Below are 16866 nucleotides of genomic sequence, written 5' to 3' on the forward strand. Positions count from 1 at the left end.
GTAAGGTACGTACAGGGTATTAAACCTGGGATTGCTTTAACAATACATCAACCTCGATGTGGTTAAGCCTTCTAAAAAGCATTGTGAATGAACAGTAGGCTTCTCTTTTCAATAGTTTTATTACAATGTGAAATGTGATCAATGGAATGATATGGTGCGAAGAATAGATAAAAATTTGGCATCGTGCATTTTAATTACAAGGTTTAAAATCAACATTAAACAGGAAAAACCTACTGATTCTTACAAATCATTACATGTCAATATTTGAAATAGATAAAATAGCTACATGCTAAAATAACTACATGTAACATCCCTATAATGCATAGCAGTATGACGCAATCTTAATTAATGATAATATTGTAATTGCGAGAAAAACTAAGTATTGTGTGTGTTACAAAATATGACAGATATTATAACTAAAATGCAACAAATGTCTCATAAATGCTGTAGATAAGCAATGCCAAAAGTCTACAACTTGGGTGGTTCTTGAATTGCGGTGGCATTTAAAACCATCAAAAACACTTTAAAATGACGAATAGTTACATTTCAAACATGTTTTTGTCAATGATAACATATAATACAAGCCATTTATACTGCCTTTATGTTTATGCATTGTTTAAAGTATTTAGGGCTAGCAAATTGCCTTGTCCCAGTTGTGACCCAGTAGAGTTGCAGTCAGAGTCATAAATTAAGGGAGTTCAGACAGGTTTTTAGAACGGACGCCATGTTTGTTTCAACTTTCCAGTTTTCTTAGTCGTATGTATGGGATACGCATGTTATACATAATATACATTGTCCAACAACATACTCGTTAGCGCCTTTATTCACAATATTTTGGTGATGTAACTATACGAGAGCATCTCCGACAATTCCCTATGAAATGACCCACCCCTCATGACAAAGTACTACTGAATTACTACACAAAACCTATTTGTGCAGTAGTGACTATGTAGAGTCTTGTAGGGAGTGTGTAGTGAATGTGTAGACTATGCACTACTCAAGATACACAAGTAGAGTTTTGTAGTATTCAGTAGGAAAACAGTAGTGTTTCCAGTAGTAATCAGGTATACATTTTTACTACTTGATGTTGATAAATAAGTAGTCAAAACATTACAGCTTTACTACACAGGCTTGTCTATAGCAGTCAAGTAGAGTTTTTACAACTTGATGTTGGTAATGAATAAGTATCACAACACTACAACCAGACTACCCCGGTTTTTCGCGACCGCAAAAGAAGACAAAACAGGAAGTCGTAGCTACTGTTTTTGACAATCCCGAATGTAATCATCTTCCACCCTTCGTAATCCAGTCTTTCATAGCTGTTATGCTGGCACCATCTTTTATATTTTATGAAAACGTTCATGTCGTTGTTTAGCCATTTATATAACTTTTTACTACATCAAAAAGATTGCTAGCCGTATTAGCCGTTAGCCATTGTCATAGAGATGTATTGAGTTTAGCCTAGTTGTTTGCTAGCCACATTGAAATGTAGATATGTAGCCTCTGTTTTTGTCATGCTAGTTAATTAGTATGTGTGTTTGTATGCAAATGTTGGGTATGTTCATATTGGTATACTTACCCATTCTACTTAACTATTTTGACATAAGAAGACTGGAGACCATTGTTGGTAAAATTAACATCGTTTATCAAATGTTTTTCTGTGTTGTCTTATGTGACCCCTGTTAGCTGATGATTGATAATGGCTTATAATTGGTTGTCTCTTCTGCTTGTCTGTATTTTCTAAAAGGTTACGGGGTGGAGAAATGTTGCTGCAACAAAAAAAGAGGATCTGAAGATAGTTAAGTCAACGCTGAATGAAGACAAGGCCTCAAATGGATTAACAAAAAAGTGTAAATGTGTAATTTAATATGTAATTAATGTAATACAAATACAAAATGTATATATAATTGTTTGATGATATAACTACATTTAGAAACTGTTGTGTAATAGATACCCAAAAGCTCAGTAGTTACACAGTAGTCATTAAGAGAGAATTATGTAGTGATTTGAGTAGGAAATATGTTGTGTTCACCAGTCATGAAACGTCCCAATTTATCACTCATTACTACTTAAATTACTACATAAATCACTACTGGTTTACTACACATCTCAATAGCAATCAAGTAGTAAAATCAGTAGGTTTTGTGTAGTAATTCAGTAGTACTTTTTCACGAGGGATCTGTAAACAAGCAAAACAGAGCAGCAATTTTCACAGACGTTTTTAATTATTAGCATTCTGAATAATGTGTATCCAAGTCTTTACTGTGTTGTGGTGTCAGCAAATTGCATATCCGCTTTCGCTGGACATCTTCATAGGTTTTTAAAAACTATCAGAAATAAACATTACAACGTGAAAGCGTTGATTATCACTTAGCAATGGCTATGGAGCAAAAAGTGTCTCTCTCAGAGCGTTCCGACAGAAATTACATTGGCCAAACTCTCGCTATATACAGTATACTGTATGGCTCTGGTTGTTGTGACATGTTTTGGGGGATTTAGAGATATCTATCTATTATTTTGAATGCTAGAAAGTAAACAAAAGTATTAAACATACTGTAAAGATCTATAAAAACAGTAGGCTATTAAAAAAAAAACGTTTTTTACTAATATAATGTGACCCTCCCTCAGTTTTATGTCATTGGTGTTACTGCCTCGAAAATCATTCATTACGTAAGGGATAATCAACGAGAGGCATGCGTTCTACGCAAAATAATGAACAACTTGGAAGGTGTGTTCCACGACACACAAGCGTATTCCCTCTAGTGAGCATTCCCTCCAGTGGCAAACTGTAAACGGGGGAGTGGTCTATTAAATAACATTACAATCATACCCTTTTAGTATATCATACATTTGAGGATTCCATTGATCATTTGATGTATCTAAATCCAAAGTCTTGCTTGGTGTTACTCGATTTAAATGAAGGAAAATTACATTGTGAGCAGAATTATTACTCATATCACTTTAGTAAGTGATTTTTAAAGGGTTAATGGCCTTAGATTTTAGTATACATGGCCTCCATTTCAGAAAATCCTCATTTACCTCAAATGTATCATTGGTGTTATCGTGATTGGTGTTACTACTCCTACTGATGGTACAATGTTATCATAATGGTGAAAATTATTTAATGTCATTAAGCTGCCATTAGTTGATTTATACTGGGAAGATGTACCCAAATACATTTACTATAAATAAAAAAAAATCTAGAAAAATTAAGTGCATTTTTTCCCAAATGCTCTGCCCAAATACCACCGCAATATAAGAACTACCCACTAGGTAAATACTATGCACAGTACTGAATAAACATTCTCACTATATCATTGCTCTACTATCATGGCCCTGTTCATATGGGCAAAGTCGGAGACATATGCAGGCAGTACCCTCACAGTGAGATCCTCAGGGGTTCTCTCTCCTGATTGGTTTTGTTCGGCGGTTTAGGGTTCTGGTAGGACAGCCTCACAAACACAACGATTAGAATGATTCCTGGGACAAATAAGAAAGATAAAATTAGGCCATACATACTAAAATATCCCATGACTAACTCAAATGTAAGATCCTGAAAAAGATCCTAAGTGAACTCAGATCATCTTGACCCAAAATTACACAAAGGACCATTTTGCTTATACTTCAGGCTCGGTTTCTGTACAAGCACTTTGTGACAACTGCTGATGTAAAACGCGCTTTAGAAATACATTTGATTGATTGATTGACTTGGCCATTTTAACTTGGTAGCTTAATTAAAGGTGTTCAGTCTACAATCCAACAGCAGCTACTCTTACCTATGACCCCCAGGGTTCCCAGTAGGATGCCGACGGTGGACTGGACGGTTGGCATGCCTTGCAGCTGCTTAGCGGCGGTCCTGCAGTTTCCTCTCACATTGCATGGACACACCGTCACTGTGATTTAAGACATAGTCAACACAACTCACAAAGTACAGGGACATATTCAGCACTCGTAAGCACATTACAGATACCCTGAGCAGACCACGATGACAGGGAGAGAACATCTCTATGCCCCTGAGGCCTCAGGGTTTTACTAAATCAGTTCGGTGTGCTGTAGAGGGGGATCACTAGGCAGAGACAGGGGGAAAGGATGGACCTGCGGTACATCCTGTCATGAGACTGAGTCAGTCTGAACACAATGTCTCAGGATGACCAGTACTCTCTTCCAACATGCTGCCATTCATCAGGCATATAGGGAAACACATCTACAGGGATCTATGAGATGTCCTTTTCTATTTTAATTTACTAGGCAAGTCAGTTAAGAACAAATTCTTATTTTCAATGATGGCCTAGGAACAGTGGGTTTAACTGCCTTGTTCAGGGGCAGAACGACATATTTTTACCTTGTCAGCTCGGGGATTTGATATTGCAACACTTCGGTTACTAGTCCAACGCTCTAACCACTAGGCTACCCTGCCACCCCAGAGCAGATGCTGTCAACCAGATTGAGTTGTGGAGATATTCTGAGGGGTGGTAGGGCCAGGAGTAAACACATGAACACAGACCCAACATACTGTATGCCCAACCCACTCCTATTTGTTTTCAGAGAAAGGACAGACATTAATTACAGAGTAATTACAGCTGCAACATCCCAGTGTGAAAGGAATGCCCAGAAGTGACATTGATTGTAAACACTGCATGTTTCTTTTGATAGTTCAATTGTCCATCGACATGACTGTAATAACAGCACAGCTACCAGAGCAAACAATGGTGGTGCTGACAGAAATGTATATTCTACTGAAAGGAAAAGACAACAAATAATGGCCATCTATTATTGTGACAAAATCAAAGTTACAGTTGTAATACATGAGAAATTATACTGCGTAGAGCAATATATTCTGGTTCAACCATACAGTTGAAGTCGGAAGTTTACATACACTTAGGTTGGAGTCATTAAAACTCGTTTTTCAACCAATCCTATAGAACATTTGTGGGCAGAACTGAAAAAGTGTGCGCGAGCAAGGAGGCCTACAAACCTGACTCAGTTACACCAGCTCTGTCAGGAGGAATGGGCCAAAATTCACCCAACTTATTGTGGGAAGCTTGTGGAAGGCTACCCGAAACGTTTGACCCAAGTTTAACAATTTAAAGTCAATGCTAACAAATACTAATTGAGTGTATGTAAACTTCTGGCCCACTGGGAATGTGATGAAAGAAATAAAAGCTGAAATAAATCATTCTCTCTACTATTATTCTGACATTTCACATTCTTAACTGACCTAAAACAGGGAATTTTACTAGGATTAAATGTCAGGAAGTGTGAAAAACTGAGTTTAAATATATTTGGCTAAGGTGTATGTAAACTTCCGACGTCGACTGTATCAACATGCGTCACCTGGCAGGTTGATGAAGGTGCTCCTGGGAGGAGAGCTGCTGTCAGAGATGGTGAAGGGGACCGTGTAGACCTCAGGAGACAGGTATGGGATGTTCAGGGACAGGTTGGTATGGGTGTCTGGGGAAAGACAGATATTACATTGGTAGCCTATGGTAAACCTTTAGGACAAAAGTTTATTGGGCTCCATAACTTTTACATTTTCTGCACGTATTCTTGGTCAAATTAAATAATTGTTCACATAACCTTTCCTAGAATCATACACTATATATACAAAAGTATGTGGACACCCCTTCAAATGAGTGGATTCTGCAATGTCAGCCACACCTGTTGCTGACCGGTGTAAAAAATGTAGCATACAGCCATGCGATCTCCATACACAAACATTAGCAGTAGAATGGCCTTACTGAAGAGCTCAGTGACTTTCAACGTGGCACTGTCATAGGATGCCACCTTTCCAACAAGACAGTTCATCAAATTTCTGCCCTGCTAGAGCTCCCCAGGTCAAATGTAAGTGCTGATATTGTGAAGTGGAAACCTCTAGGAGCAACAACAGCTCAGCCTCGATGTGGTAGGCCACACAAGCTCACAGAACGGGACGGCCGAGTACTGAAGCGCATAACACATCAAATTTGTCTGTCTTCTGTAGATGGGGGATCACCAGGCAGACTGGGCTGAGACCATGCTGCGACAGGGGGAGAGGGTGCACCTGCGGCCCATCCTACCCTGAGACTGAGTCAGTCTGAACACAATGTCTCAGGATGACCAGTACTCTATTCCAACATGCTGCCAAACATCAGGCAACATGCTGCCAAACATCAGGGAAACAAATCTACAGGGATCTATTAGATGTCCTTTTCTATTTACAGAGCAGATGCTGTCAACCAGATTGAGTTGTGGAGATATTCTGAGGGGTGGGAGGGCAAGGAGAAAACACATGAACACAGACCCAGCATATGCCAAATCCACTCTTATTTGTTTTCAGAGAAAGGACAGACATTAATTACAGAGTAATAACAGCTGCAACATCCCAGCGTGAAAGGAAAGCACAGAAGGGACATTGATTGTAAACACTGCATGTTTCTTTTGATAGTTCAATTGTCCATCGACATGACTGTAATAACAGCACAGCTACCAGAGCAAACAATGGTTGTCCTGACAGAAATGTATATTCTACTGAAATGAATGGATGAAAAATAATGGCCATCTATTATTGTGTCCTTTGTTGCAACACTCACTCCCGAGTTCCAAATTGCCTCTGGAAGCAATGTCAGCACAAGAACTGTTCGTCTGGAGCTTCATGAAATGGGTTTCCATCATTCTCTGGAGTGATGAATCACGCTTCACCATCTGGCAGTACAACAGACTAATCTGGGTTTGGCGGATGCCAGGAAAACGCTACCTGCCCCAATACATAGTGCCAACTGTACAGTTTGGTGGAGGAGGAATAATGGTCTGGGGCTGTTTTTCATGGTTCGGGCTAGGCCCCTTAGTTCCAGTGAAGGGAAATCTTAACGCTACAGCATGCAATGACAATCTAGACAATTCTGTGCTTCCAACTTTGTGGCAACAGTTTGGGGAAGGCACTTTACTGTTTCAGCATGACAATGCCCCCGTGCACAAAGCGAGGTCCATACAGAAATGGATTGTCGAGATTGGTGTGGAAGAACTTGACTGTCCCGCACAGAGCCCTGACCTCAACCCCATCGAACACCTTTGGGATGAATTGGAACACCGACTGCGAGCCAGGCCTAATTGCCCAACATCAGTGCTCGACCTCACTAATGCTCTTGTGGCAGAATGGAAGCAAGTCCTCGCAGCAATGTTCCAACATCTAGTGGAAAGCCTCCCAAGAAAACTGGAGGCTATTATAGCAGCAAAGGGGGGACAACTCCATATTAATGACCATGATTTTGGAATGAGATGTTCGACGAGCAGGTGTCCACATACTTTTGGTCATGTAGTGTAATTTTAAGACCAATTTGACTGACGGTACACAGAACAATTTTGTCCATTTTGGCTAGCGTCTAAAAGCAAAGTAAACATCAGAGGGAAATTCCAAAAGCTCCAAAGCCTGTCCAAGAATGAAAAACATTACCTCAAATATATTTTTAAACATCTGCTTGTACTCAGTAAAGAGTCTGGGATACTGGCCAATTCATTGGTAATGCTAGGTTTTGGTGAACATTAGTAAAATACTGGCATGATCAACAGCCCACATCAACATTATTCTGATAGAGGAAAGACCTAGGTCGGTTTATCATACACATACCCTATGTGTGAGGGACCCTGTCACTTGTGTCTGGTAGACCCTCTGTGACGCAAAACAAACACACTGGCCAAGGGGTGATGAAGGTTGGTTCCAGTGCAAATGCACTGATACTTTATCTAATCTATGAACGAATACAAAATACAGCAGTGTATAACAGAGGGTTTACTATCAGACTGTTAGCTGTTATCCGGGGGTCCAAAAGCCCCTGGCTAGCCCCTGACACTGCTCCCCTTCATGTGCCTCTGTTCTGAAAGAGACGGAGAGACTGTGACGCACCTCTGGACCAACACAAAGGACATTCTTATCTTCTTCTATCTTCTACTATTATCACTACAGGTCCTCAGGTGTGACATACAGTATATCACACATTACACAGCCTGACACAGTTTGACTGGTCATTATGTACCGTATGTTATGTCAGATGTACAGTACATTCGTAAAGTATTCAAACCCCTTCCCTTTTTCCACATTTTGTTACGTTACAGCCTTATTCTAAAATTGATTAAATTCTTATTTTTTTCCTCATCAATCTACACACAATACTGCATAATGACAAAGCTAAAACAGGTTTTTAGAAATGTTAAAAAAATGGAAATACATTTGCTATGAGACTCGAAATTGAGCTCAAGTGCATCCTGTTTCCATTGATCATCCTTGAGATGTTTCTACAACTTGATAAGGTGCCACGGTTGACAGTCCATGTCAGAGCAAAAACCAAGCCATGAAGTCGAAAGAATTGTCCATAGCGCTCCAAGACAGGATTGTGTCGAGGCACAGATCTGGGGAAGGGTACCAAAAACATTCTGCAGCATTGAATGTCCCCAAGAACACAGTGGCCTCCATCATTCTTAAATGGAAGAAGTTTGGAACCACCAAGACTCTTCCTAGAGCTGGCACCCGGCCAAACTGAGCAATCGGGGGAGAAGGACCTTGGTCAGGGAGGTGACCAAGAACCCGATGGTCACTCTGACAGAGCACCAGAGTTCCTCTGTTGAGATGGGAGAACCTTCCAGAAGGACATCCATCTCTGCAGCACTCCACCAATTAAATCAAATCACATTTTATTGGTCACATACACATGGTTAGCAGATGTTAATGCGAGTGTAGCGAAATGCTTGTGCTTCTAGTTCCGACCATGCAGTAATATCTAACAAGTAATCTAACAATTTCACAACAACTACCTTATACACACACACAAGTGTAAGGAATGAATAAGAATATGTACATATAAATATATGGATGAGCGATGGCCGAACGGCATAGGCAAGATGCAGTAGATGGTATAGAGTACAGTATATACATATGAGATGAGTAATGTAGGGTATGTAAACATTATATAAAGTGGCATTGTTTAAAGTGACTAGTGATACATTTATTACATGCAATTTTTTATTATTAAAGTGGCTAGAGATTTGAGTCAGTATGTTGGCAGCAGCCACTCAATGTTAGTGATGGCTGTTTAACTTCATTAGGGTAGGGAGCACTATTTTCACCTCCGGATGAAAAGCATGCCCAAAGTAAACTGCCTGTTACTCAGTCCCAGGATATGCATATAATTGGTAGATTTGGATAGAAAACACTCTGAAGTTTCTAAAACTGTTAAAATAATGTCTGTGAGTATAACAGAACTGATATGGCAGGCGAAACCCCGAGGACAAACCATCCCCCCCCAAAAAAATGTCAGCTTACCACAATTTTCAATGGCTAGTATTTTAATAATAAGGCCAACTCCTCCCAGATTGCAGTTCCTAGGGCTTCCAGTAGAGGAAAGCGCGTTCTTTCTTATTTATCTCCGGTAATGAACATAGTATTCTCTGTCTTAAATTTGATCATTTATTTGCGTATTAGGATACCTAAGGTTTAATTATAAACGTTGTTAGACTTGGTTGGAAAAGTTTATTAGTAACATTTGGGATTAATTTTTTATGCATTTTGATGGAGGGAAACTGAGTGGATTATTGACTGAAGTGTGCCAGCTAAACTGAGTTTTTATGGATATAATGTAACTGAGACCTTTTGGAGTGCCAACAGAAGAAGATCTTCAAAGGTAAGGCATATATTATATCGCTATTTCTGACTTTCGTGTCACAACTGCCTGGTTGAAAATGATTTGTCATACATTTGTATGCAGGGCGCAGTCCTCAGATAATCGCATGGTTTGCTTTCGCCGTAAAGCCTTTGTTGAAATCTGACACCTTGGCTGGATTAACAAGAAGTTAAGCTTTATATTGATGTATAACACATATATTTTCAAGAATGTTAAATATTTGAATTTAGTATTTTTGAATTTCGCGCTCTGCAATTTCACTGGATGTTGGCCAGGTGAGACGCTACCGTCCCACGTACCCTAGAGAGGTTTTAACAGTCTGATGGCCTTGAGATAGAAGCTGTTTTTCAGTCTCTCGGTCCCAGCTTTGATGCACCTGTACTGACCTCGCCTTCTGGATGATAGCGGGGTGAACAGGCAGTGGCTCAGGTGGTTGTTGTCCTTGATGATATTTTTGGCCTTCCTGTGACATCGGGTGGTGTAGGTGTCTTGGAGGGCAGGTAGTTTGCCCCCGGTGTTGCATTGTGCAGACCTCACTACCCTCTGGAGAGCCTTGTGGTTGTGGGGGGAGCAGTTGCTGTACCAGGCGGTGATACAGCCCGACAGGATGCTCTCGATTGTGCATCTGTAAAAGTTTGTGAGTGTTTTTGGTGACAAGCCAAATTTCTTCAGCCTCCTGAGGTTGAAGAGGTGCTGTTGTGCCTTCTTCACCACACTGTCTGTGTGGGTGGACCACTTTAGTTTGTCCGTGATGTGTATGCAGAGGAACTTAAAACTTTCCACCTTCTCCACTACTGTCCCGTCAATGTGGATAGGGGGTGCTCCCTCTGCAGTTTCCTGAAGTCCACGATCATCTCCTTTGTTTTGTTGATGTTGAGTGTGAGGTTGTTTTCCTGACACCACACTCCAAGGGCCCTCACCTCCTCCCTGTAGGCCGTCTCGTCGTTATTGGTAATCAAGCCTACCACTGTAGTGTCGTCTGCAAACTTGATAAATTGAGTTGGAGGCATGCACGGCCACGCAGTCATGGGTGAACAGGGAGTACAGGAGAGGGCTAAGAACGCACCCTTGTGGGGCCCCATTGTTGAGGATCAGCGGGGTGGAGATGTTGTTTCCTACCCTGATCACCTGAGGGTGGCCCGTCAGAAAGTCCAGGACCCAGTTGCATAGGGCGGGGTCAAGACCCAGGGTTAAGAGCTTAATGACGAGTTTGGAGGGTACTATGGTGTTAAATGCTGAGCTGTAGTCGATGAACAGCATTCTCACATAGGTATTCCTCTTGTCCAGATGGGTCAGGGCAGTGTACAGTGTGATTGCAATTGCGTCGTCTGTGGACCTATTGGGGCGGTAAGCAAATTGGAGTGGGTCTAGGGTGTCAGGTAGGGTGAAGGTGATATGATCCTTGACTAGTCTCTCAAAGCACTTCATGATGACGGAAGTGAGTGCTACGGGGCGTTAGTCGTTCACCTTAACTTTCCTGGAGAACAGGAACAATGGTGGCCCTCTTGAAGCATGTGGGAACAGCAGACTGGGATAGGGATTGATTGAATATGTCCGTAAACACACCAGCCAGCTGGTCTGCACATGCTCTGAGGATGCGGCTAGGGATCCCGTCAGGGCCGGCAGACTTGCGAGGGTTAACACATTTAAATGTTTTACACACGGTGGCTGCGGTGAAGGAGAGTCCGCAGGTTTTGGTAGCGAGCCATGTCAGTGGCACTGTATTGTCCTCAAAGCGAGCAAAGAAGTTGTTTAGTTTGTCTGGGAGCAAGACATCAGGGTCCACGACGGGGCTGGTTTTCTTTCTGTAGTCCATGATTGACTGTAGACCCTGCCACATTCCTCTCGTGTCTGAGCCGTTGGATTGCGACTCTACTTTGTCTCTATACTGACGCTTAGCTTGTTTGACTGCCTTACGGAGGGAAAAGCTACAATGTTTGTATTCAGTCATGTTTCCGGTCTCCTTGCCCTGATTAAAAGCAGTGGTTCGCGCTTTCAGTTTTGCGCAAAGTGTGCAAAGCTGTCATCAAGGCAAAGGGTGGCTACTTTGAAGAATCTCAAATATAAAATATATTTTGATTTGTTCAACACTTCTTTGGTTACTACATGATTACATATGTGTCATTTCATAGTTTTGATTTCTTCACTATTATTCTGCAATGTAGAAAATAGTAATAATAAAGAAAAACCCTTGAATGAGTAGGTGTGTCCAAACTTTTGACTGGTACTGTATGTAAATGTGATATAAACTTTTTATATATACATTTGCAAACATTTCTAAAAACTTGTTTTTGCTTTGTCATTATGGGGTATTTTGTGTATTTTGATGAGGGGAGAAAAAATGATTTAATCAATTTTAGAATAAGGCTGTAAGGTAACAAAATGTGGAAAAAGTCATGGGGTCTGAATACTTTCCGAATGCACTGTATATCATCTTATTAGGTAAGGGACAGGCGTCAGTGACATAAACAGTAGAGGAGCCCTTGGTCTTCCGCATCCTCAATGGTTCTTATTGTGACTTTTCTTTGATGTCATCATTGACAGGAATAGTGTATGTGAGAGTTAAAAAAATATATATATCTGGTTTTATCACAGTCCAGGAATAATGGGAAATATAGAGGTAAATCATTGCTGTATCTATTTATTATTAATTAGATTTCACTGACTGCCTGTTCTGTGGTGGACAGGAACAGTGGAATCTACTGGTACCCTCTTAGGACAAGCACGGCACAGCAGACTATGTGAGCTTCTCAAAGACAAAGGCTGCGTCACACCTCCGTCACTCTCTCCAGCCTCTCCAGTTGTCAGGGAGGAGGGCTAAGAGCCACAAAGGTGAGGTAAATAGGTGCGCCACGGCACGTCTGCAGCAGGTGTTATTAGGGACGCGTCTTGCAGCTGCTGAGTGCTGCTGGGAAAAAGTACACTTTTAGCCTCTTAGCCTTTCAGCCTGGCAGGCCCCAGCTGTGACATCACACAAATTAAAAGGGAAATATAATTATAGCCGGCCTCCGCAGCTTCCAATAATAACGCGTCAGAGAGAAATGGATAGAGAAAAAAACTCAAGAGAAAAGGTTGTCACAGTGAATCAATAGAGAGACTATGTCAGCACAGCCAAGTCGACACGTCTGATTAATGTGTCAGCCTGACACATTACAGACAGGCACAGCGACAGGAAGAGGGCCATTAGGCGTATTAGTGACATTGCCTAGTCAGAGAGCCTCAGAAGAAAGGATGGGGGCAATTTACTTCCACTGCCAGTCAGTGTCTCAGTGCCACTCACTCCAATCCTCTCTACACGTGTCTGTGGATCAACAGGTGGTCTGAATGGATCCCTGAATTGCATCCTATTCACCGTTCATCACACTGTAGCAAAACACCCTGGATTGTTCTCGTTCCAATGTCATTGCACGTACACGCTTTCTATTTTGAAAACCTTTTGATCGTCAATGACGTTACCATATACACAGGTAACCACAGTGAGAGTGTCAGGTCTAACGTCACCGTGACGACTCAAATAGAATAAGTGGTCTGATTTGGTACTTTAATTTAGCTGTCTGGTAGTGGTTCTTACACAGACATGACTCAACCAATCCAACACCTCGATCTGGATTGATCCTGCAGAGAGGTTAATGTTTCCTGGGTCCTAGTTCCTACAGTATGGTGCTAGCCTACAATGTCATAGCGTTGAGTCACCATGTCGCTACTACAGTGACTACACCTACAGTATTGTCATGGCAATAGTCACAACAATTTCCACTGCTGGATTGGTTACGAAAGTATCTGATGGGCTAAGAGGTTGGTTTGAGCGTGTGTTGATCTTTCTGTTTGTCAAGATAAAATACAAATGTGTTAGTGAAAAAATGGAAGATAGTTTATCTGGATGATGAGGCAGACCATTGATGGGGGTGAGTTTCCAGTTGCCGCGCACGGTGGCGTCACTGCGGAGGGAGAAGTTGAGCCTGCCACCGTGCTGGGGACCATCACTGTCCCGGGATGCCAGCACCAAGGCCTGGTCCTCCCAGCGAGGGGTACACAGATACTTCCAGGAGTAGTCTCCCACCAACACAGGACTGTTGTCATTCACATCCAGGATATGGACTGTGACCAGTGTTGAAGCTGACAGAGAAGAGTTCCCTGGGAGGCAAACAGTACAGTTTTGATAAACATTAGTACCCATTGAATCATTGGTAACAACAGTCCTCATGTTGTACCGTATTGGGTGCTGCTGGCCTGGCTTTGACAAGCACAGAGGGACATTAAAAGCCTATTTTAAAATCTTTCTGATACCTGTACACTTTGATCCAACCAACATAATACATTATCTCCTCCACCAATTAACACCACTGTCCTCTCTAACCTCTATAGGTGTGGATTCAAGATGTGAGTCAGAGCCCCCATTCTGTGGGTAATGGGCCCATTTGAATAGATTTTTTACTCGAAATGATAAGTGCATGCGAGGGATAAGGGCAGCGGGTAATTGGAGAGGTGCCGTGTGCAGCTCTCAGACCCTGCAAGTCTGTCTTCTGTTCTGAGTCGTGCTTAACTAGTGTGGGGGAGGATTGGATTGGAGTTTTCTATACAACATACACCCCCTCTTCACTTCCCACTCTACACCCACCAGCTAGCTAGCTACACACTGGCTGTCACTTCGCATGACTCACTCCCTGCTTATTACATTGTCAGTGAATACTGCGTGGTCTTGAATTCTCAATGTAAGTATTGCTTTAGCCTTGCCTTATTACAGTTGAAACCCCCTGGGACAAACAGAAGGCCGAGGTCTAAGCTGCCCTGGACCCTCTGTCTGGAAAGCTATAGAAGTAGACATTATTCTCAGAAAACCATCTTACGACCATCTTCAGCCATGACCTCCATGGTGTAGGTGCTGTTTTCCTCTCTGTCCAAGGCCTGGACGGTCTTCAGCTCACCTGAGTACTTCCCAATGGAGAAATACCTCTTTGTGTCTCCTCTGAGCGAGTATCTGGACAAAAACAAAACCCAAACCATTAGTACGTATTCCTTCAAAGTATAGACGGGGTGGGATAACACAATGATCCATGCCTTTAAACTGTGAATTAATGTTTATTTTTATATTATTTCCAATGAACGATGTTTCACCTGATTGGGTGTGAGTCTGGGTCATATCCACGAATAGTGGCAATAACCCGTCCTGGCTCCTCCCCCTCTCTGACGGTGACTTCGTAGTGGCTCTGGGACAGGATGGGGCCCTCGTTGATATCGTCCACATAGATGGAGACGGTTGCCGTGGACGCTGGGCCATACCTCCCTCGTACCAGGGCCACTGGGTTTTGAGCACTAAGGACCAGGATGTACTCGCTCTCCCGCTCAAAGTCCAGCACCTGCATGCATACAGGTTGCCATAGAAATGCTGCTCATATGGAAGGGCATGCAACTACATACATGTAGTGTTCGAATAGCTGTGAAACATGGGAACGTAGTGTTCTACAGGGCAAGAATGAACACCAGGAAAATAATCATGGGAGGGATTTACTAACATTTCCCAGAAAATAGCAGACTTTATCTAAAGAGCATAAAAGCAGTCAGTGAATGTGTTGTGAATGTGCCATTTCAGCACTCCATGAGACGCACAGGCTGCTCATTTAGACTGAGCAGCATATCCAACCGCCCCCTCCAACAGAGGCATGGGATTGTATTACGCTCATGGAGCAAACACAGGAGGTCAGAAAGAGCCAGTATATATCTGCTGGGAATCTACGTGTTCCACAGATTTACAGGCTGATCCTACTGGAAAGGAGAGGGTTGTAGAACACTGCACAGTGACTCTAAAAAAGGCCTCTATAATACCGTCACCTGCATGTGAGACAAGCTGATTTACCGGCAGAGAGGAGTTTTATTTCCATTGTAAAACAAACTGGAATGACAGGGACGGCCATTTGATTCACGTGTCACCTGACATGAATCCTGCCTGTGACAGAGAATCCCGTTAGTGGACAGCCGTTGCTATGCTTACTCTGTGAGTTCACAGCCCGTGATTGTATCCCCTGTGTTGTCTACGTTCGGGTGAAATGAAGCGATTGCTGTTGCTAATAACATGTCGCCTGGCCCAAATAGCTACCTCTGTTGCCAGAGAGAAAACACAGACGTTGTTCAGTGTTGGAGTGACTAATGGTGTTGACTGGAAGTGAAGTGCAGGTTTGTATCAGGCAACAACCAGAAGAATCCAACCACCACTCAGCTGCTGTTGCTGGCCTTAAGTTGCTGTGTGGAGGGCGGCCCACTAGGTTAAATGGGGACACTTGAAGCATGATAGTCTCCAGCTGAATGGGTTTAAAAAGAAGGAGACGATTACCTGTGATCCCCTCTTTCATCGCAAGATCATAATAAGATCAAAGCATTAGTCCAGCATGTGGGTGTGTGTGCGTGTGTGTTCGTGTGCGTGTGTGTGTATGGTATGTGTGTGTGTGTTTGTCTGTAATCTCTATTCTTCCCCCTGAAAAGGATGGAATCAGCTATGTGCACCTGCCACCCAGCTCAAGGCGACTGACCACACACTTCTTTACGCCGTCCTCTCTCATTCACCATTCATGACGGCAGGTACTGCATGTAGGAGACATTTCAACAGAACACATGCTTGACATGGGTCTGGTAAAAGGCCTGGAGTTTTTCCTGATCCGGTCACATGGATTAGCACGCTACACACAACCTCAGACACATCCGCCTACAGCACAGCAGGAGCTGAATATTCTCTGTGACATTATCCTCATGCTCTCACAACAACTGTTGCACAGCACCAGAGAGACAGATTAGCTAGTCTTTAGTTAGCGGTGCCTTGCCTATGTGGTTTATATGGTGAGTAAACTGTAATTACTTTCTACAGACTAATGGCACTGTGTAATTATGAATTAGACTTTGTGCAAGCTGCTGTTATTGAGACAACGAGATTACCCTCTGGGTTGACTCAGTCTCGCCACAAGATCACATATTAGTGAGCAGGCTCTGGTGTACTTACAAGCTATTTTATCAGCAGGACGGTCGTTGGCTGGCTTTGAGCCTGTAACTGCTGCACTAAATATACACCATATGTGGTGCTTCAAAATGAGCTACAGTAGGCCTATGTCAGAGCCCTATACGGCATATCATTCCTGTATGGCAGGGTTCATCAGACACAATGCAAAGGGGATGTGCTCCAGTCCTGTATTAGTTTAGACCATACCGGAGGCAACTCCTGGTTTACCTC

The 16866-nt window shown here is 42.5% G+C and overlaps 1 protein-coding gene across 2 annotated transcripts in view; it reads right to left on the minus strand.

The window, feature by feature from the left end:
• Positions 1-100: 100 nt before the first annotated feature.
• Positions 101-16866, minus strand: part of cdh16 (cadherin 16, KSP-cadherin) — a 33266-nt gene continuing 16500 nt past the window's right edge. The window contains exons 13-18 of one of the 2 annotated variants that reach the window (XM_014175512.2): positions 14766-15007; positions 14498-14628; positions 13545-13784; positions 5335-5451; positions 3777-3893; positions 101-3480 (exon numbers count right to left, since the gene is read on the minus strand). In XM_014175512.2, the coding sequence (XP_014030987.1) occupies positions 3380-3480; positions 3777-3893; positions 5335-5451; positions 13545-13784; positions 14498-14628; positions 14766-15007 (948 nt within the window). In that variant the 3' untranslated portion in view covers positions 101-3379. The remainder of the gene's footprint in view (positions 3481-3776; positions 3894-5334; positions 5452-13544; positions 13785-14497; positions 14629-14765; positions 15008-16866) is intronic. The other variant, XM_014175513.2, reaches the window with a different exon arrangement.

Source organism: Salmo salar, chromosome ssa26 (assembly GCF_905237065.1).
Source record: "Salmo salar chromosome ssa26, Ssal_v3.1, whole genome shotgun sequence".
NCBI classification, from domain to species: Eukaryota; Metazoa; Chordata; class Actinopteri; order Salmoniformes; family Salmonidae; genus Salmo; species Salmo salar.